The sequence below is a fragment of the Callithrix jacchus genome, chromosome 13 (genome assembly GCF_049354715.1).
Source record: "Callithrix jacchus isolate 240 chromosome 13, calJac240_pri, whole genome shotgun sequence".
Lineage (NCBI taxonomy): Eukaryota > Metazoa > Chordata > Mammalia > Primates > Cebidae > Callithrix > Callithrix jacchus.
The window spans coordinates 94,362,873-94,384,200 of NC_133514.1; the positions used below are offsets into that span (position 1 = coordinate 94,362,873).

At 42.3% G+C, this 21,328-nt stretch overlaps 1 protein-coding gene and 1 pseudogene across 2 annotated transcripts in view; both read right to left on the bottom strand.

The window, feature by feature from the left end:
• Nucleotides 1-14,432, bottom strand: LOC128929486 (serine/arginine-rich splicing factor 10 pseudogene; annotated as a pseudogene). Its single transcript, XR_013525908.1, has one exon. The product of XR_013525908.1 is annotated as a serine/arginine-rich splicing factor 10 pseudogene (transcript).
• The window catches only part of MEX3C (mex-3 RNA binding family member C), a 22,040-nt gene continuing 13,546 nt past the window's right edge, over nt 12,835-21,328 (bottom strand). Inside the window, exon 2 of the mRNA XM_002757244.7 lies at nt 12,835-15,867. Coding sequence (XP_002757290.4) covers nt 14,642-15,867 — 1,226 coding nt within the window. The 3' untranslated portion in view covers nt 12,835-14,641. The remainder of the gene's footprint in view (nt 15,868-21,328) is intronic.

Consider the following 21,328-nt stretch of genomic DNA (forward strand, 5'->3'; position numbering starts at 1 on the left):
TTACTTTTTTTTAAGAGGAAGTCTCACTCTGTCACCCAGGCTGGAGTGCAGTGGTGTGATCTCAGCTCACTGCAACCTCTGCCTTCTGAGTTCAAGTGATTCTCCTGCCTCAACCTCCCGAGTAGCTGGGATTATAGGCATGTACTCTCATGCCTGCTAATTTTTGTATTTTTAGTAGAGACAGGGTTTCACCAAATTGGCCAGGCTGGTCTTGAACTCCTGACCTCAGGTGATCTACCCACTTTGGCCTCCCAAAGTGCTGGAATTACAGCTGTGAGCCACTGTGCATGGCCTAAAATTCAGTACTTTTACATATGCACACAAAGCCTACTTTGAAACAATATACTTGCTTCTAACAGCAGTATGAAAACAAAGCAATATTATGGTCAATAGTGCTCCTTACATTTTAGAATAACTGCATAGGAACATTCTTTTCCTCTTAAAATTATTTCTGCCATCACTGACCTGCTCAAATTTTAAGGTAACATTTTCTCATGTTTTCTATGTCTGAACCTTCATAGAAACCAAAAGAAGCAGTGAAGACTCCAGGTTTCAGTCAAAACTCAATCTCCCTGAAAATACTGCATAATTCAGTTGGCATCATTCCCTAAAACAGTGGGGTTACCAAAAGAACTATTCCCCATTGCATGACAAACAATTATCACAGGCCTAGACACCTTGTCAAGACATACAGGCCCACCCTGAACCTGAATGTGTCTGAGCAGTAGTGTTTTGCTGTGGCTACAACTTCACTTTTGTATCATTCTATCTTATTAGGAAGCTACATTTCTAAGTTCACAGTTCTACCAAATAAGAATATGAAAGTTTATTTTTAATAAGACAATGTTAGGCCAGGCATGGTGGCTCCCACCTATAATCCCAACACTTTGGAAAGCCAAAGCGGGAGATTTGCCTGAGCCCAGGATTTTGAGACCAGCGTGGGCGACATGGTGAGACCCCATCTCTACAAAACATTTTTAAATGAGCCAAGAATGGTGGTGTGCTCCTGTAGTCAAGCTACTTGAGAGGTTGTGGTGGGAGGATCACTTGAGCCCAAGAATTAGAGGTTGCAATGCCCTGTGATTGCATCACTGCACTCCAGCCTGGGTGACAGAGCAAGAACCTATTTTAAAAAAAAAGATAATGTTGCAAATTATGGTCAACCAACATCTTTTAACCACAAACTTCAAACATGAAAAAAAGAATCTTTACAAAAATATACAGACACACCACAAATTGGTGGCTACCAATAACGTTAGACAAAGTGGACTCTTAAAAGCCGCTTCTCCACAGCATATCATTAGAATTATAACCATTGCCTGGTACAGTGTTTTTAAAGCGTCATTACATTGTATTCCTGATTTTTTTTCCTTTGTGAGACAGTGTCTAACTTTGTCACCCAGGCTGGAGTGCAGTGGTGTGATCTCGGCTCACTGTAGCCTGGATCTCCTGGGCTCAAGCAATACTCCCACCTCAGACCCCCAATAACTGGGACTACAGGCATGCACCACCATGCCTGGCCAGTTTTTATATTTTTTGTAGAGATGGTGTTTTGCCATGTTGCCCAGGCTGGTCTCAAGCTCCTGAGCTCAAGTGATCCTCCAGCCTCAGCCTCCCAAACTGCTGGGATTAAAGGTGTGTCACTGCACCCAGCCTGGAATCTGTTTTAGAAGTGCCTCTAGTTTTAGTGTGAGATGCAGACCTAGCCTTCATTTCTTCCTTGGGCTGCCTTGAATTAGATGTAGATCTTGAAAAAGATGGATTTTGGTGTTTGAATCCACCACTGTTGGAATGGCTTCTGCTACTCCGTGGTTTTCCAGTTGGTCGATTTCTAGGACTGTAAGATCTTCTATAATTGTAATCAAAACACTGACTACTTGATCTCCTTTCATAACTTTGGCTTCTAGAACTTCTGTATCTGTTGTAACCATCATGGCGTGAAGAACTGTACGCATTCCTCTGTTCCTGAGCTTTCATCTGATTTGGTGTCTTCTGACCCACCCTGTGCAAACTGTATTTCAACTTGATGTCCACAAATTTATTTCCTGTCCAGATTATGTAAAGCAGCTTCAGCATCACCAACTTCCTCAAACCGAACATAAGCAAATCCTCTCGGATGGCGAGTGTGGAAATCAAGTAGAACATAAACATCTCCTGTAGGACCATCATAACCAAATCCATCCTGTCCATTTGCAGACCTGGTGTCATTGGCCAGATTCCTGATGGACAGAGACATGTTTTGGAGGGGTGTGCAGGTAGTGGGACATGATGGTGGCATGAGTCCAGGCCTGAGGCCCTAACAGACCAGGCAAACTGTCCACGGCTCTGCTGTTAGAAATTTGTATTTCTAACAAGTTCTTAGGTGATGCTGATGGCTGATGGTCTGGGTACCACCAGTCTACAGAAATGATCACAACCTGAATGAAGGCAAGCTGAAGGCAATGAGGCCACCACTGCCCTTGTCAACCTTCCTCACAGGTGGAGACCAGGCTCTCACCTGAAGACTGATGATCTCTCCCCACAGCCTGCCATATGCCTGAAATTCACCCTCAGTGCCGGACTCCTTAAACATGGCTTTGCAACTGCCTCTAGAAACTAGAAGTAGTGTTATCAAATGGCGAGCAGGGATGGGGAAGAGCAAGGGTTTGTGATCCCACCTACCAGCCTCACTGCCAAGGGCACAGGCTTGGAAGCCTCAGGCTCTGATGTCAGGGAGAGCTGAGCTGGATTCCCTGTACAGCCACTTGCTAGCTTTTGATCTCAAATCTCAAGAAAAAAGACTTTGTTATTTCCAATTCTTTTGGTGCCTTCTAAGAAGGGTGGGTCTTGGTAGCAGAAGGCTCTTGTCTGCTGGGCTCAGCACTGGTTGTGGGCGTGTAAGTGTGGAGGAGCTGGTAGCAGGAGCTGGGGAGTGGGAGGCTGCTGCAGAAAGGAAGGAGGAGGAAGCTGTGGCCAGTGAGAAAGCACTGGGGAGACCTACGAGAACGAAGTGGTGAGCTGTGTGGGGTGCAGCCCACCCTGTTCCTCTGGCCCTGCATGCTGCCATCATCCTTTATAGGGCAGGTCTTGGGAGGCTGAGTCCACATCCTGGTGGGTGTGAGGAAGGCCTGGTACAGAGGCCATGTGCCTGCTAGAGCAAAGTTGCCAAGTAGATATCAGGACCTTCTCCATCCGCTGCTGCCCCAGGACTCCCTCCCCCACATGCATCCATTTTCCTTTATTTTTTTGAGATAGAGTCTCACTCTGTTGCTCGACTCACTGAAACCTCTGCCTCCTGGGTTTAAACGATTCTCCTGCCTCAGCCTCCTGAGTAGCTGGGATTACAGAACTGTGCAGCCATGCCTGACTAATTTTTATATTTTCAGTAGAGATGGGGTTTTACCATGTTGGCCAGGCTGGTCTTGAAATCCTGACCTCAAGTGATCCACCTGCCTTAGCCTCCCAAAATGCTGGGATTACAGGCATGAGCCACCACATCCGGCCTCTTTATTTTTTAAATATGCATTTTTATAAGGGATTCCTGAAAACCAGAAGCAGTGCACACCAAGGGATGTGACATTAATGACAGGATTTCCTGCACGGCACAGGCCGCGAGAGTCAGTGTCCTTCAGATTGGGCCAAGTCATATCCATGCACATCCAGGCCACTCGCTTCTGCAGAAAGGCCTGTTGTGATACCAGGTTTCTGGACCTGCCCATGTTGGCCTTGGAATTCCAGCTTCTAGCCTGCAGGCTGCAGGGAGAAGGGAGCAAGCTCTGTGCAGCTCTGCAAAGTTTCAGCATAGCCGGCCTGTGCCTGGTGCTACTGGCTGGGGCTGGTACGGGGGAGCCTCTGAGCTCCCTCCTTTTTAGCACGTCTCATGTACCATTTGCCTTTAGGGGTAATTCTGGAGCCTCCTTTATCTGCGTGAGTTAGTGCCTATAAAGGGCCATTAAGAACTGTAAGAACTGTGTGGAGACAACAGGCCTCAGAGGGTCCAACCCTCACCCCACCACTGGCCACTTGGGTGACCTTGAGTGAGTTCCTCAATGTCACTGAGCCCCAGTCCCTTGCTCTGTAAAATAGGGTGATGAGGGTGCTGACTGCAGATGGCCATGAGGATGAAGTGAACGTGTGTGAAGAGCGAGGCCCAGTGGACGCTCCCTTACGTCCTTACTATAGGCTCATCCAACTGGACTCAATTCTAAATCCTAAAAAACCCTATGAGTTATGCCATTGAGCTAAGCTCAGGGAATCTTACCATGGGATTTCTGGGGCACCTGAAGATTAATTCATTCATTCATTCAGGCAGTGAATGTACACTGAGTGCTGACAGCATGTCAGACAATAAGCTAGTAAATACCTAAGAACAGAAGCTTCTCTGGGAGAGTTATTCATGCAGTAGGGCCTTGAGGCTCTGTCAGACCTCCCTGGAGACTGAGCTGCTGGGTGAGGTGAGAATGAGGCAGTCAGTGGGCACTGCCAGTGGATGGAAGCCCTTCTCCACCCCAGGCAAAGTGGCAGAAGACCACGGAGGAACTGCCAGGTTGAAGGGCCCATAGTGAGACCAGGGGGAGTCTGAGGCTGCAGGGGGTGGCCAGCCTTTTTGGGCCATGAGTGCTCGGCCGCTTTTTATCCAGGTGGGAGGGTGGGAGGATGCTGGGCTCTACAGGAGCTGTTCTCTGCACACCTGACCCGCTGGAGTCATCCCAGGGCACTGCAAGCTTTGGAAATCAGGGCTTTGGGGTCAGGCCTGGATGCAAACCCTGTTACCCTGCTCTGCCTCTTAGCTTCTGAGCCTTAGTTTCTCCATATGTAAAATGGTGGTAATTGCATCTTTTTATTTACTCTGCCCAGGAGAACCAAATGAGATATAAGAGGGAGTGTTTTCAAGAGGATAGCACCTTATGCCCGGTGTCTACCACGTGGCAGTCTCTAGCAACAGCCTCCTCCTCGAATGGTTTTTATACTTTCAAACAGAAACAAAATCCTCACATGTAACAACAACACAGAACAATGACCTTTCAGCCTCTTTATGATGAGGCAAAGATCCTAACAGACAGATGGGGGAGTTGGGGGAAAGGAGCTGAAGATTGGAGCAGCTGGGCTGCAATGTGTAGGAACATCTGGCTTATATCCTCAGCTGGACAGTGGGTCCGAATGGTTCCAATGAGAGCCCCAAATGCAGTGGCTGCACAGATGGTCCAGTGGGCAGCTGCTGCCTTATAGATGGGCTCAAGGTACAGCTTCAGGACAGCAGTGGTCACACTGCAGATGGTGGTGACCTGTCTACTCTTTCCACCTCCTGCTTAGGGTGCTTGGTGCCTTCCTGTTCACTCAGTTTTCTCACCCAATCTTTTCAATAGAACCTTTACCCCCAAAGCACAGCCAATGACCAAGGATACCTTAGAGCAAGGGTTAGTAAGCCACCGCCTTTGTACCAACGCGCCCCACAGCCCATGAACAAAGAATGGTTTTTGCATTTTTAAATGCTTGAAGAAAACTCAGTAGAAGAATATTTTGTGACATGTGGAAATCATATGAAACTCAAATGTCAGTGTCCATCAGTGATGTTTCATTCACTTGTATGGTCTATGGCTGCTTTCGTGCTACAAAGGCAGGTTGCATACTTGCGACAGACTGTATGGCCTGCAAAACCTAAAATACTATCTGGCCCTTTGCAGAAAAGGTTGGCTGATGCCTGAGTTAAAGATACTTTCCTTCTAGGAGTTGCAATTTAATTCACATTCATGCCGTAAGCAAAACAGATGAAGCTCTAATGGTGGAATTTCAGGCATTTATGTATGACAGGCTGACCTTCTAGGGGAGAATATGAGGAAAATTAGAGCCAAGTAACAGAGAGGCAGCAGGATGTCAAACAGAAATTTGACTAGACAGTAGGAATCCTGCTTTCCAATTCCACCTTCAACTAATGAACGTGATTTTGAGCAAAAAGGCTTTTCATGTCCCAGCCACTTTCCTTACCCAAAATCTCCCCTCCTGCCCTTGAAAAGGAAGACAATTACCAGTAGATAAGGCACCAAAAAGAAAAGAAAAAAAAAGAAGACAATAGCTGTGAAATGCTTTAGACCTAAAAAAAGTCATTCAAATCAAAGATTAGGAGGAAAAAAAAAAGATTAGGCAATTCTAGAGCATTCTGAAAAGGTGGTATCTGATATTTCTTTCTGTTTTTGATTATCTGAAACATCTGATATTTAGTCCCTTTTTTTTAAAAAAAATTTTTTGAGATAGGGTCTTCCTTTGTCACCCAGGCTGGAGTGCAGTGGCACGAGCCTCTACCTCTACCTCCCAAGCTCCAGCAATCCTCTTGCCTCAGCCCCACAAGTAGCTGAGACTACAGGCATGCGCCACCATGTCTGGCGAATGTTTGTATGTTTTGTAGAGATGAGGTTTGCCATGTTGCCCAGGCTGGTCTCAAACACCTGGGCTCAAGACATCCATCTGCCTCAGCCTCTTAAACTGTTGGGATCACAGCAGTGGGCCACCATGCCTGGCCTTTCTTCCTTTCAAAGAAGGGACACAAAATGTCTATAGGTGTCGTGACCCTACGCTCCTCAAAACCCTTGGCTTGACCCGAAGTCTACTGCAGACCCTTGGCTTTTGTGCAGCTGACACAGTCATTCCCAGAAAGTCCCTGACCTGTATATTTATTTTGTCTAGGCACAATCCTGAGTTACTCCGCCGCTACTGAGTGAACCCAGTGAATGTAGTGGATGGCCCAGTACCGACGTCCCAGGACTGCTGGCTGTTCTTTCCTGGTTATGACAGACATAGTAACTAATAAAGTGATTTAAAACGTTCTTTGTAAATAAATGCTCTGAAATCATGACGCTGACCCTCTCAAATGTCTAAGGAGGGACTCTCCATGAGTGACATGCTTTGTGTTAAAAGTATTTATTTGCAATCAGGGACTTCGGTCTGTGGTGGCCGTTTCTAAAAGCTGTCTAACATGTCTTTAAATACCATGCCCGGAAGTGGCTTCCGTTTATGGAAGTCTCAGTTTCTGGTTTCTGGAAGTTGCTGATTCCAACAACACCTGATGCCTACAAGTCATCTGAGGGAGGTGTGGCCAAGAATGGATGACAACCACATTTTATTAGGACACCAAAGCAAGTTGCAGTCTGAACTGCAACCACACCCTGCAATGGCCCCAAAGCATGCAACAGAAACAGAATTTGCACTTGGTGTGTTTATTTTTGTTGCTCTTAAAAATGCAAACCCACACTACAGCCCATGCCAAAGACGGTTGGAACAAATTGCATCACCTGGATTTTTGGGTTTGTAACAGCTAGCCTATGTTGGTGTGCAAACTGGCCAGTTGTGTGTTATTTTAAACCCTTCCTGCTCCCTTTCCCATTTCTTGCCAAGGGCACACAAAGCTGCCCAGAAGGAAGGAATTCAATCAGCATCAGAAGAATGCATTGAAGTCCTGTTTCCTAAACCCCAGGGGAGAGCTGAGTGGGAGGGAAGGACCCAGCTAGCTGAGGACAGAGTCCTTTTTATGTGTCTGTTTCCCCAGGCCGAATGCTGCACCCAGCTGATGAATGTTAGTGGGAGGGAACAATGGAGGAGGGTGGCTGGATGGCAGCTGAGAGGCCTGGGAAGGGCCTGGGGATGAGGAGGGGGTGGAAGCACTTCCTGAGGATCCATCCGGGCCCAGAGTTTTCAGCCACCACCTCCAGAGCTCCGCCTGCCTGCTTGGCCAGGTCCAGTTGGCCCTGGCAGAAGGTCATCACCCTGTCCTTGCCAGCACTCCATCCCTGGCCATACGTCTTATCTGGCCAAGTTGCTGTCTGTGTTGAACCCTCCAGTTAAGTATCTAGACTGCTGGGCTGATAGTCCCCTTTTTTCTCTGACGTTTCTCCCTGGTCAGTCTCAGAATCAATACATTTTTTGTCTGCTAGTTCCCTCTCTTCTGAAATAGCACGGAGGTTCTGTCTAGTCTAAACTCACCCAGGGAATGGGCTGGGCTGGGCTGGATGCCCTGCATGCTGACACCTCCATGTGGCCAGCCCACATCCTGGGCTGTTTGCCAACCTACCTCCCATTTTTGCAGTGCCATACCTCAGGTGCCCTCTCGTGTCAGCTAGTCGGAATGGAGTGTCCTCCTCTAGAACCCAGTGAAATAGTTTAGAGGTTGAAGTCCATCTTAAGGCCTCTAGGGTGTCAAAGCACAGGACATCTCATGGAAGCACTGGTGTGGGATCAAGTCCACCCTAAAAAAGTCCTATGCTGTATTATATCTGCTAAGGGGAAAGGCTGGCCCCCCAAGTAACAGGATATTATATGTTAGCCCCTAGCACAGTGTCACCTGCATGTTTTATCTGCTCAGTAATGTAGAGTAACAAATACTTGAGTGGCCAGGGCAGTCCAATTACTATGAACAACACAGAAGGGGCAGGTTTTTTTTTTTTATGAATGAAATATTTCCCACCCAGGGGACTTTATCATTGTTAATATAAACTGTGCATTTAGAGAGCTTTTTTATTTTTTAGATGGAGTGACAAATCCATTGTGGAGCTTTGCTGGATCAAACCAGGTGACACCAAAGCCCTACAGAGGTCCACTGGGGTTAGCTCCAAACGGTCTTAGCACTGCCCTTAGCACACCCTTAGAGACTGGAGCCAGATCTGGCAGAGGACCCAGGACTCATACTTTAGGTGTCTTTCTACCTTATTAATGGGGTAAACTAAGGATGTCCCTCTAAGCCCTTTCAGGACTAAGCCAAGAAGAGTCTCTCAAAGCCCTGCAAGACAGCATCCCTACAACCCTTTCTAAGGCCTGAAGGTGTTGGTTCTGAAGTCCTCTGGTTCCTTCCTGGAAGAAGGGTCAAATGGGAAAACCACAGAAAAATGGGACTTCCTAGAAAGGTGCAGGCATCCTAAGTTTTCAAGTAAAATCTTACTTGAAGCCTAAGAAAATGGATTCAGGCAGCTTAATTCTTGTGTGTTCCACGTGCAACCTATCTTTCATCAAACAGAATCTGAGGCAACCTGATGGGGCTTCCAGGAAAGGGAGACTGTGAGGTGGGAAGTGCAGCAGACCCAGGTCTGGGTGACTGTAAAGCAGGCCCTCAGGGCACATTGCTCTGGCTGCCTGGCAGCAAGATCTCTAGAGAGAATCTGGGAAGTGCAAGAGACAGCTTTGTAAAGTGGTCCTCAGGCTTAGGAACCCTGACGGTGGCATTTCAACCGCAACGGAAGCTGCTGGGGGTAAGGAAGCAGCACACCGCAGGGGTGAAGAACGTGCACATCAGAATGCCACTCCCCAGCTGAATGTCATTGTGTGACCCTGGGCAAATTCATTCATCTCTGAGATGGGGCTCTCATCTGTAGGAGGGGGTACTACTTAAACTACTCTATTTACTCCTTAGAGTTTAAGGATTAAATGTCATTGTAGATAAAACATTTAGGAGCATGCTTAACTCAAGTACTCAACCTAGAACTTGCTTAAGTGGACTGGCTAATGAGGGTGTGGCTTTCAATGTCAGAAGGCATTTTTGATGGTCACAACTGTATGCGCATGTGTGTGTACTATTGACAGCTAGTGGGGAGGCCAGGGATGCTGGTAAACACCCCACAACGCACAGGACAGCCCCATACCTGCAACAAATTATCCAGCCCAAAATGTCTATAGTACTAAGGTTGAGAACCCCTAATCTAAAGGGAGAAACTGAGGTTAGGCCACCCAGACAAGGGGAGGTGGGTAGGAAACAGGCTTTTAAGTGTGGGATCTGGCAGCTACTTTAAACACCTGCAACCATCCCTGGAAGCAGAACCAACCCTCTTCTCAATTTGGTACACTTTTAGAAGCTGTAAGTTAGGGGTAGGAGACACTGGGTTCAGAATGAAGACTCATAGGTCAGTGGACTGATTTAAATAGCTTTTTGTTAAGATGCGAAAAAGCAATAGAAAATGGAGGCCAGAATGGAAAAGAAGCTACAGGCTGAAATGTGGTTCAGGCCACTTGAGGTCAGGAGTTCCAGACCGGCCTGGCCAGCACGGTGAAACCCTGTCTTTCTCTATTAAAAATACAAAATTAGCACCAATGCTGGGCATGGTGGTCCAGGAAGAAAAAAAAGCATCACATAGTAGTAAAATATGAGGTCCACCCGCATTGTTTTTTCTTTCTAGGACAAGGCAAACTACATAGTCAGAGACTACAAACACTTAAGTAAATGGCTTTGCATTATTCTAGAAAAAAAGACCAGTCCTTCAGAAAGTCTAACAGAGTTATCTGGCTGGGCCACTATCTGCTCAGGCTATGGCGTCAAAGATGAAACAAACTAAGTAAAAATGACTCCACCACAGCTTTGGCTGATTTTGACATTTCATTTGCTTGGCAAGGCAAGTGCCCATTGAGTCCACAAATCAATTCTGTAACAATTATCTGTGCCCTTCATGGTCATGACAGTCTGAGGATATGAGTTAATCCTATCGTATTAAAAATGGCGACTGAAATATTTTGATTGGCACGCCCTGGAATTAGAGAACCAGAGTTAAACGAAAAATGCTCACATTTGCAAGCAACTAAGGCATTTTCCATGGAATCTTCTGAAAATGCCTTTAGACTTGGGAATTTTTACCTTAAGCCTTTTCTTTTTTTTCTTTTACTCTTTACTAATTTTTACTCTTAAGCCTTAGCTTCCTCTGCAAAATGGAGATAATACTTTCACCCCTAGGGCTATGGTAAAGGTTAAGTAAAACTAAGTACCTGAGTTCCCTTTGTACTATCTGGGTAATACAAGTAAAGATAGTGTTCTAAACCCCAAAAGCTGTTCACTTTTACTTTACACACTGCTTTCCAGAGCACTTCAATAGTATTTTTCAGGGTCATGTTGGATTTTTAAAAGAGTCAGAACAGGAAGATGCTACCTATGAAAGTAAATTAGGTACTGCACAGCAAGCATGTCTATGCCTTAGTTTCAGACTTAGGTTTCATGTAGTTCTTAGAGGCAATTATTTCCATTTTACAAATAAGGAAAATGAGATTCAAAATACTAATCTGCAAAAATAGGATTAAATGCCCTCTAACGATGCCAAAAAATAAGGAAACGTGAAATGGAAGCCCAAGTTGGAGACTAAAATGAAATTCTGCCGCTCCCATGCCTTGACACCTTTGTAGGGCTAGCCCATAAGTTTCTAGGAGAAATGACCAGGATTTATAAAGTGTAGGAAATGACTGAAAAATCGGATGTATTCTAAAAGGTGACACACTAAATTTCCTTCATTGGTCCACTTGGATTTTAAGATCCCAGGGAGAGCTGTGAAGAATTATAGAACACTACAGTAACTGAGCAGCTAGCCAAACCTAATGTTTGCAGCTTAGCATTTGTCTGTCCAGGTTGTGAAAATGGAAAAATGTAAAGGTCTCCCAATAGGTTTGCCTAATTCTTGGTTATTCACATTGCAGATTATTCAGTGTGGTGTGGCTATTTCCTGTAACACAGGGTCCAGAGTTCCCGAAGCCTCTCTTCCCCAATATTTCGGTAAGCAAGAAAATTAACACAGGGACACAGGGAATGGCAGATCCAGACTTAGAACCAGAGTAAGTACTTATCAGTTTTGCTAACATTAGTTCCAGACAAGTTTTGGCTTACTCCAAGACAAGGAAAGCTTCTAAAAGAGAGATTATTTTCAAGGGCCCCTGAAAGATCTTGACCTTGCATTAGGTAAAAGTTAATTCATTTCACAAGTCATCCAGTCTAAACAGTAATTGTACAAATACTGTAATAAATATACTCGAATAATTAGACTGTTAATACTTCTGGAGCCTAATCCTAAAGTTGACAAAGTAATTCTGCCCAATTCTAAAATGATGATCTTGCCCATCATTGAATCTATGTTGCAAGTCTACCACAGTCTAAGAATTTGTCCAAAATCCACAATGAAGCCTTGGTATAGATATGTGATACCTCTAAGTGTTAAGAATAGAGGTGAGGCGAGGTGGCTCACGCCTTGTAATCCCAGCACTTTGGGAAGCCAAGGTGGGCGGATCACTTCAGGTCAGGAGTTCTGAGACCAGCATGGCCAATATGGTGAAACCCCATCTCTACTACAAATACAGATTATTAGCTGGGCGTGGTGGCATGCTCCTGTAATCCCAGCTACTCAGGAGACTAAGGGAGGAGAACTGCTTGAACCTGAAGGGTAGAGGCTGTAGTGAGCCGGGACAGTGCCACGGTACTCCAGACCGAGTGACAGAGCAAGACTCTGTCTCAAAAAAAAAATATAGAATTTTAGTTTCTTTAAAATGATCTTTCTTAGAAATGTCTTTAATCTTGCTTAAAAAAAATGGCAATTGTTTATTCCAATCTGTATCAAATGAATACCATAAATGGAGAAATATTTTTGTCAACATTTCAGAGGTACTTTTACCTGAAAGGTAAACTGGTGCTTTTGTATTAGAAAAGAATCTTTTTTATAGATTTGGTGATAAAAAGACAAAAGTCCATAAACAAAGGATGCAAACCAAGTAGAATTTAGGTTGAATTCAGGATTTCAAGTAACAATGTATAAAAAAAGTCATTTACTATTTACAATTAGATCAGTAGTAGTTTGTGGTCAACTACGTAAACATGCAACTAAATCTATGACCAGCCAAATCTCCAATTTACTATAATGTAACACTCATTTAAAGAAAAAGTAAACTTGGACAGGAACATAAGCGACACATTCAAAACCAAGAACATACACACACACAAAATAACTACAAGAGTGAGCACAGATAGCTGGCTGGGAAACAGAGAGTCTATAAAAGGAAATTTTAAATTTAGTTAAATAACTAATCTTCTAAACTGCTAATGATTACATGAAAAACACCAAGGAGAATACATTCAAGTTAATGGAAACAAGTCTTTATTAAGTAACTTTTAATATCAGAAAAATAAAACTCTTATAATTCTCTTTACAGCAAATATATAATATCAGTGCTTTGGCCATCTTAAGTTAAAGGCCCTTTATCATAAAATATATGGTTTTAAATTTTACTCAAATTGAATTTATAATCCCTATGACTTCCCTACATATACATAACAAAAGAGTGTAGTAAAATTAGCAAATACTAAACTATATTGATAATTTATCATTCTTAGTTTGTGGTTTTTAGAAACAGTACACGCACCTAATATATGTCGATTCCTTGGCTTATTAGTTGCAGTGTACAATGCAACAAAATACAAAATACATGCTTGGTGAACATTCGTTCATATCTACAAGACGGCAGCTAGAGATTAAGTTTCAATACTGACATTTACTATCCTACAAGCAATTAGCATTTACATCATAATATGCCATCAAGGCAACTTTTTTTATACTGAAAAAATCAAAATAAAAACCGTTATTTGTAAACTTTTATACGAAATGTAACTCTTCAAGTGGAAATAAAAAATAAAATTTGTCTATTTACTATTGAATACACATAGGATTTCAATTTTCATTATACTGAGAAAAAAAGCTCTTTTGTGTTGGGAAAATAATGCTTCAAAAAATAATTAGTAGAAAAATCCACCAGTATAATGTTTTGTCCTTTCGATGCCAGCACAGATTTGGGAACATACTGAGGATGAAGTTATAGACATCCACAGGTGAAATGTACAAGTGTATTTTAAAGAAATCTTTCCTTGTGATTGGAAATAGTTTGGAAATGAAGTAAACTGATTGGAGGTTGTCACAGCTGCTTTTGTGAATTATGCCAAGGGCATCATTATCCCTTTCTCCCTCCTCCCTCCCCTAAATTACTAAAAAATAAAAATATATTTATAATGTGCAAGACAAATATGGATTGAACATAAAATGTTTCACATTTTGATCTATAGTCTAAAAATTAACAGCTCGATCAGACTAATGAATGGAATGTTCGCATCCTCAATTATTAGCAAATATAGGTGCCATCCCAAAGCCCTTCCTGATACGGGAAAACCCAGGTGGCCATTTCCACATTCATCAAGAGAGGCAATGGGCAGGAATTCACAACTGCATTCCTGATCCACTGATCACACCAGCCTTGAGCACTCTGGGCGAGATGAAGTCGATGTAGCAGTTTTTGTCCCAAATTATAACAAGTGATCTAGTAAACTGCCACCAGCCCTATTATTACCAATAAGTAATCACAATGCATTAAAAAGTTATTTGCAATCCTGCAGAATTAGGCATAAGTTGTTGTAAAATAACAAACAAACAAACCTGTTTTGTCAAAACTGGCAGTGTAAAGAAGGCAGCACTGGAAGTGTATGAGTCGTCTGTAATGCCAAGTACCCTCCCATAAACTCTTAAAGTGGTTAGGCTTTGGGACCCATTGTTTTGAAATCTTAAATGTATACACTTTTCTCATAGGCTCACACAACCTATGATTATCTTCACTCAGCCAAGTTGAACTTCAGCTTTAGCAATCTTATATAAGCTATGTCTCTGGGTCTACAGGATAGTATTAATAATTCAAACCAAACTAATAGACAAGAGACCACTTAGGTTTAGTGTTACCATAGCAGCCTTTTATAAGTTTACTAACAACTTTAGCCTAATCCCAATAAAGCCTGATAACAGTCATAAGAATTCTTTAGGAAGTTTACTGGGGGGTACCATTATACCCATGCCTTTACGAGTCCATATAGAGATATAGTATTTATGTAATATATATATAGTTAAGAGTGAATTTGGATTGCCTGAGTAACAGCTGTCTGGCAAACTGGACATGATGGCGTTCTCTTTTCACAGATCTTGTTGGCACATTCCATGCAGAAGAGGTTGTGGCCACATGGAACTAGGGCAGCAATAACCTCATTCTCAAAGCAAATCACACAGTCATGCTTTCGTCTTGATTCTGGAGGTGAGCTAGAGGTGGAACCACCATTGGAAGAGGAGTAACTATTGGTACCATTAGAAAAAGCAGGGATGTATATTGGAAGGCCAACATGGTTGCCTGTACTAGGTGGGTCGCTCCTAACCCTCCGAGCAAGTGGGTGTTCTATGCTCTCAGGAAATGTAGGAGACAGACGAGGAGTTGATGGCTGACTTCCTCTGCGCTGAGTCTTCATGTTACCAGAAGGATCACTCCCAAAGCCAGAGAGTGGGTTAACTGGTTCAAACGGAGTCCAGATAGTTTGAGCAGATGTTGGTAAAGAGTCAAAGGCAGGAGAGTCAACTGTAAGATCTTCTGAGCCTACAGACGGTAGTGTATCTCCAAACCAGAAGTTTCCTGTGCTAAATGGGCTTGTTGGACTAAAGTCAGCCAGCCTATTGCTTCCGAAGTAGGAATCTGTGGAGCCGCTTCCTAGAGAACTGGAACTATCATTTCTGTAATTGGATATCATTCTTGCACGGCTAGGGGGAACAGGATTGGAGGAGAGCCACGCAGAGCCAAGAGTGCCACCTTCAAAGCTTACATCGGTACCATTGTAATGGAAATCATTCTCTTCATTGAGCTCTATATAGTTTCCTGTACGCATGGCAATATGCATTTCTATTTCTTCCCGTGCTCGGTCAACATTTTCAGGCATCCCTGTCACTTCAAAGACAGGTTCCTTATCTCTGCTTGGAGTTACTATGTAGGTGTGGGTCTGCTGCTGAATTCTTTTAATAGTTGCTCCTTTGGGTCCAACCACTAATCCTACCACACGATAAGGGACCCTGACTTGCACGGTGGTTTGACCAGGCAGATTAGGACTACATGACAATCCTCCCAGGGCAGGTCCGTTTTTGTTTCGAGATGCACGAATCATGGAGAAGTGTTCTGCAGCTGAGAGGATCTCTCTTTTGGCCATGGCAACATCTTCTTTTCTTCCAGTGACAACAAAAATGGGCTCTTCACCACGAACAGGAGTCTTGATATACGTGTTTGTCTTAGCTCTCAGTGCTTTAATTTTACAACCTGTTAGAAAGAAAACATTTCATAAGAATCAACATCTACTTCAATAATATTTATAAAGACAAATCACAGAATGCACCTTTTAAGCTGAACATCTGATTATGGGTAAGGTTTAGAGTTTTTCACACAACTAGCAAGTGGCAGAGCCAGAGGTAAATCTAGTTTGACTTAAAATCTATGGTCTTTCTGCTAGTCCAAGAACCTCAATTTTCACAATTATCTGAGAGAAGTTCTTAAAATGAATTCCACCTAATTATCTAATCACTTTAACTTAACATTACTCTTTCCTCTTAAAACTCAGTTGATGACAAAAACACAATACTTGTGGTTAGCAGGTCATCTCACTTCTGCTCTCACCAGTTAAATTCTAGGCCTGCTATGATTCAGTTTTGTTTATTCCCATGTTGTTTACACTAGGTGTACTCATGACAGTAACTAAATTATCTAAAGTACTGCATAAACTAGTGAAACATGAATGCAAAAAAGATTAGTATCTTAAAGACAAAAGCTGCTATTGAATTATGAATACGTGAGACAGTTGTAAAGGGCTGGGATAAAAAAAGTAATATAGAATGATTTTGTAATCATTGTATAGTTCTGCTGCATTTAAACGAAAGATACTGCAGACTGTATGGAATGTGGGTGCTGGGTGTGGTTTTATTCAAGGACTGCGCTGACTGACAGACACAAACTCAAATAAAAGGCCATGACCCCAAATCCTAAGTATATTTAAGTTAAAATAAAACATCTAAGAGACATATACGTAACTTTTCATAATTCTCCATTTTAACCAACTTTTTTTTTATTAATTACAGATTACTATATGCCAACTATGTTAAAATTAGAAACTTCAACAGGCTTCAAACTGTAACTTAAAATGTCAAATACACAACAAAGGCATAAAACTCTGGGGTTACACTTTTCAAAGACCCTAACTTGAGCTTGCCACGATAGATCTGTTCTCATGAATATATCATGCTATTCTTGGCTCGTCAAAATAAAGCAGCTAGGTGCTACTGAAGGTAAGTGTCACAATCTGAGCATGTCTTTTTCTTAAACTTTCCCTTGCTTTTTTGTTCCCAATAAATTAGTATTCTCTATTATGACTTTGTCAGCTGATGCTTTCTAAATAAAGCACGTGACCTGATTGCTTTTCTGCACAATGTGTAACTGGTTTGTTTGCCCTTCCTAAAGATTCCCAAAGCACTAGGTATTGGCTACACAGGTTGAGTTATCCCCTAACCAAAAACAATGGGACCAGCAATGTTTGAGATTTCGGAGTATTTGCATTATACCTGCCAGTTGGGCATCCCTAATCTGAAAATCCGAAATGCTCCAGTGAGTATTGTCTTTGAGCATTATATGCTGGTGCTCAAAAAGCTCCAAAACAAAACCTGAGGCTTTTTGAGCATTTAGGATTTCAAATTTTCAGATTAGGAGTTTTCAACCTGTATCTGCTTTTGTTCCACGATAGAGAATCAGTTAGAAGACCAGGGAGTGCAACAAAACTTCCACATCTACTTATCATTTATACAGGCTAAATGTCCAGGAGATTCCCTCATTCAGCACAGCAGGTGTGGTTTGGTGTGGAGAACTGAGATCACTTTCTATTGGCCAATTATGTGACTGAGGGAGAGATGCTTAAGAAATTCTGAAAGGGGTGTATAAACAGAACTGGCCATACTCTATACTCAGGGGAGTTTAAGTTTACAGTGGCTATGACTTGACAAGGTGACAAGGTGGCAAGGTGGCAATCAGCCAGAATTATGTTCTAACAAGAGATAAGACAATATGCTGCAGAAAAACACTGGGCAAACTGTATTAAGGACAAAGGGAGAATTAGTCTAAGGGTCTAGGGTTGGTCCCTTTCATCCCTTGCTAATATTGACCCATTAGAAAACAATAAATAAATAAATAAATAAAATAAAATTTAAAAACTATGTAAAAATCCCTCTCAATAAATACTCTGGATACTATAAGCAACAGTCAGTCACACCCTTAGTAGAATATTTTCTGTTAAATACCTCATAGGTATATTATTAACTGAGGAAATATTCGTGAAGGTCCATAGAACACTATCTAGCCTATGGTTGGTATTAATAAATAGGTGTTTAATGCATGGTTCACTGGGTAGAGAGAAGATAAATGGTTTAAGCATAGGCCACCCTTGAGACAGGGGAGAAAGGCCTGGTTGACACCCCAAAGGGTCATGTGATTAGATTTTGCAGATCAGGGAAAAAAGTAACAGGAAGACAGCAAAGCCAACGCTGTTTTTGTTTTTGAGACAGTCTCACTCTGTTGCCCAGGCTGGAGTGCAGTGGCACCATGTTAGCTCACTGCAAAACCTCCATCTCCTGGGTTCAAGCAATTCTCCTGGCTAAGCCTCCTGAGTAGCTGGGATTACAGGTGCCCACCAGCAAGCCTAATTTTTAAAAATATTTTTAGTAGAGACAAGGGTTTCACCATGTTGGCCAGTCTGGTCTTGAACTCCTGACCTCAAGTGATCCGCCTGCCTTGTCCTCCTGAAGTGACGGGATTACAGGCATGAGCCACCGTGCCTAGTCACCAACCCTGTTTAAGCCACTGCCAATAAAAATAGAAAAAAATATTCTTCACTTCCCTAAATCTTTAGATTATAGTACCCTAAACTCAGATTGGGGATTATAGGAAACCTCACCAATTATAACATTATTTCTATAGGAACACGTATTCTGAGTTCTAAACAACTTACATCATTTCTAGACTACAAATACATTCTAATGGGGTCTACTCGAATAGGTAAGTTTTTAAAAGGTGAAACAAACTAAAGGAGAAAAAACAATCTTGTTTTGTAATTTTGCAGGTGATGAAGGTATGAGCATTTCTGAGTATTTTAAATTGAGCTTTTATTTGAAGACTCAAAATATGTTTTTAAAAATACGTTTTTAAAATATGAATTTATAATCTCAGAGTGACATAGAATTCAGAAGCCATATTACCAAATATTAGACTGTATTTTCTAAGTTGCAACATGGCACAAGTCACCAAAAACAAAATAAAAAAATCTGAAGTATTTATGTCATTAGAAATGGCTAATTTCTCTCAGTTTCTTACATACTCACGGTCCCCTACAAATAAAAACAACAGAAACCCAATATAAGGGTGAAAGAAACAGCTAACATCCAAGCAAAATATACAAATGGCTCTGAAGATGGAAATTCCCATTTTCACGGAAACTGACCTATTATTTTCCACCTATAAGACTGTCAAATAACAAAAACTTTGTAACAATGCTAGTAAGAGTGGGGAGAAAAGGACTCTCATAGTTAGCTGTCAGAGTAGAGGTTTGGCACTCTCTGCGGTTCAGGCATCCACTTAAGGTCTCTGTTCGATGAGGGGGGGTCTACTGTACACAAACAGCAGGGTAAATGATTTCGTAGCCTCAAAGCTGAACAAAGTTTTGAAATTTTAAAATATGAGGACTATGCTTCTTATAGCTACAGATAAAAACCCATACATGGCAAGCTGTATTCAACGTAATCAATGGGCAGAAACCTAGACTTGACTGTTAAGAGGTCGAGAACTAATTTTATCTTGATCTGGAAGTACATTCCCTAAGAAAAAGTCTCCAACTTACGTCACTGGTTTAGGAACCCATTTTCCCTTCTTATGTCACTGTTGCTGGGGCTACGTTTCACCTTAAAACCCTTTGGCTACAGCCAGAACTCTGGTCTTCTCATTCCCTGATATAGCAAAGGATTCTGCCTTGCTTACCCAGGGTAAAGACAGCTTTTCCTAGCCTTAGCAATTAAGAGGAGGAGGTCCTCTGTTGCTGGGAGAGGGGTTAAAGAAAAGAAATTGAAATGAAGGTAATCTTCAGTGTTTTTCAAACCATGGGTTGCAATATCAATTCAGTGGGTTGCAATCAGCATTTAAAAAAAGAACTCACTATGTTCTGAATGTTTCAGTGAAATATGTAACGGGCTGTAATGTCAGATGTTCTTTTTGCTGTCAGGAAAGTTTAAAACCACTAGACAACATCATCTTTAAGGCCACTTTCTAGTTCTACAACACATGTGAAATGATGTACTTGCAACTAAGAACCAGTATGGTAATAGTGAAGAGGAGGGAGTGTGGTGTTACTGAGAAAACCTGTGTGTAAGATCTGACTTTACAGATGAAATTTCCATATAGTTGAAAATGGTAATACTGTAGAGTTCTGCTCTATAGTCACCTAAAGTAGCCTGTGGAGGCCAGAGAGCCCAGATATATTTATAACAACTGAATTTTTAAAAACCCATTATTATTTTTCTAGCCACCAGCAATATACGTTGAACACTTAGAGCAGGATTTTTCAAGTTTTGTTTTTGTTTTTAAACCACGGTACATTTAGATGGTAGCAAAAAGACCACATGGCCTATCTATACCATTTGTTCCCACTTCCCAATAGAAAATACACCATGTGATAAAGGATTGAGTTAACATTTAGGTCACCAGCAGTGTACAATTAAGCAGAAGATAAAAGTCCATGGAGCTGTTCATCATTCACCACTAAATCCTTTAAAAAGCTTTGGTTGACAGTATGATAGGAAGAATCCTAAGATGGCGCCCCAAGATTCCTGGCCTTAGTGTACACATACTTTCAGTTAAACAAACACTAACCTAGGTGGCCTCTGTGAAGAGACTTTGCAAATATAATTGCAATCCAAATCAGTTCGCCTTAGTGAAATTAGATTATCTGGGTTAGCCTGAGTTAATCATAAAAGCAGAGGTTTTGACTGATTGTGGTGGCTCATGCCTGTAATCCTAGCACTTTGGGAGGCTAAGGCCAGAGGACTGCTTGAGGCCAGGAGTTCATGACCAGGCTGAGGCACGTAGCTGGACCCTGTTTCTACAAAAATGGGGGGGAAAAAAAAAAAAGCCATGTATGGTGGTATGTCTCCGGAGTCCTAGCTACATGGGAGGCTAATAAGGACGTGAAGCCTGCAGTGGGTTATGATCACACCAATGCACTCCAGCCCGGGCAACACAGTGAGACCCTGTCTCTTAAAACAAAAAAAATTTTTTCTAGCTTCACTCAGAAATCAGAGAGATGTGCTCTGGTTAACCTGGAAGAAGAAAGCAAACAATATAGGTTGTAAATTGCCTGTGGTGATCCCAAGACAAGGAACTTCAGGTGTCTTCTAGGAGCTGTGAGCCAGAAGGAAAATGGAGGTCATCATCCTGCAACCTTCCCTCAAAATGAATTTTACCAACAACCATCAAGTTTGGGTGAGGACATGAGCTCCAGGTAAGCATGGCAGTCCTGGCCAATAACTTGATCTGAACCCAGTTAGACCGTGAAGAGACACACCATGCCTAGATTTCTGACCTACAGAAATGGAGATAATAAATTTGTGTTGTTTTAAGCTGCTAAATTAGCAGTAACTGTTAAAAAGCAATAAAAACTACTAGAGTTCTCAGAGTGCTTAAAAACACCACAATC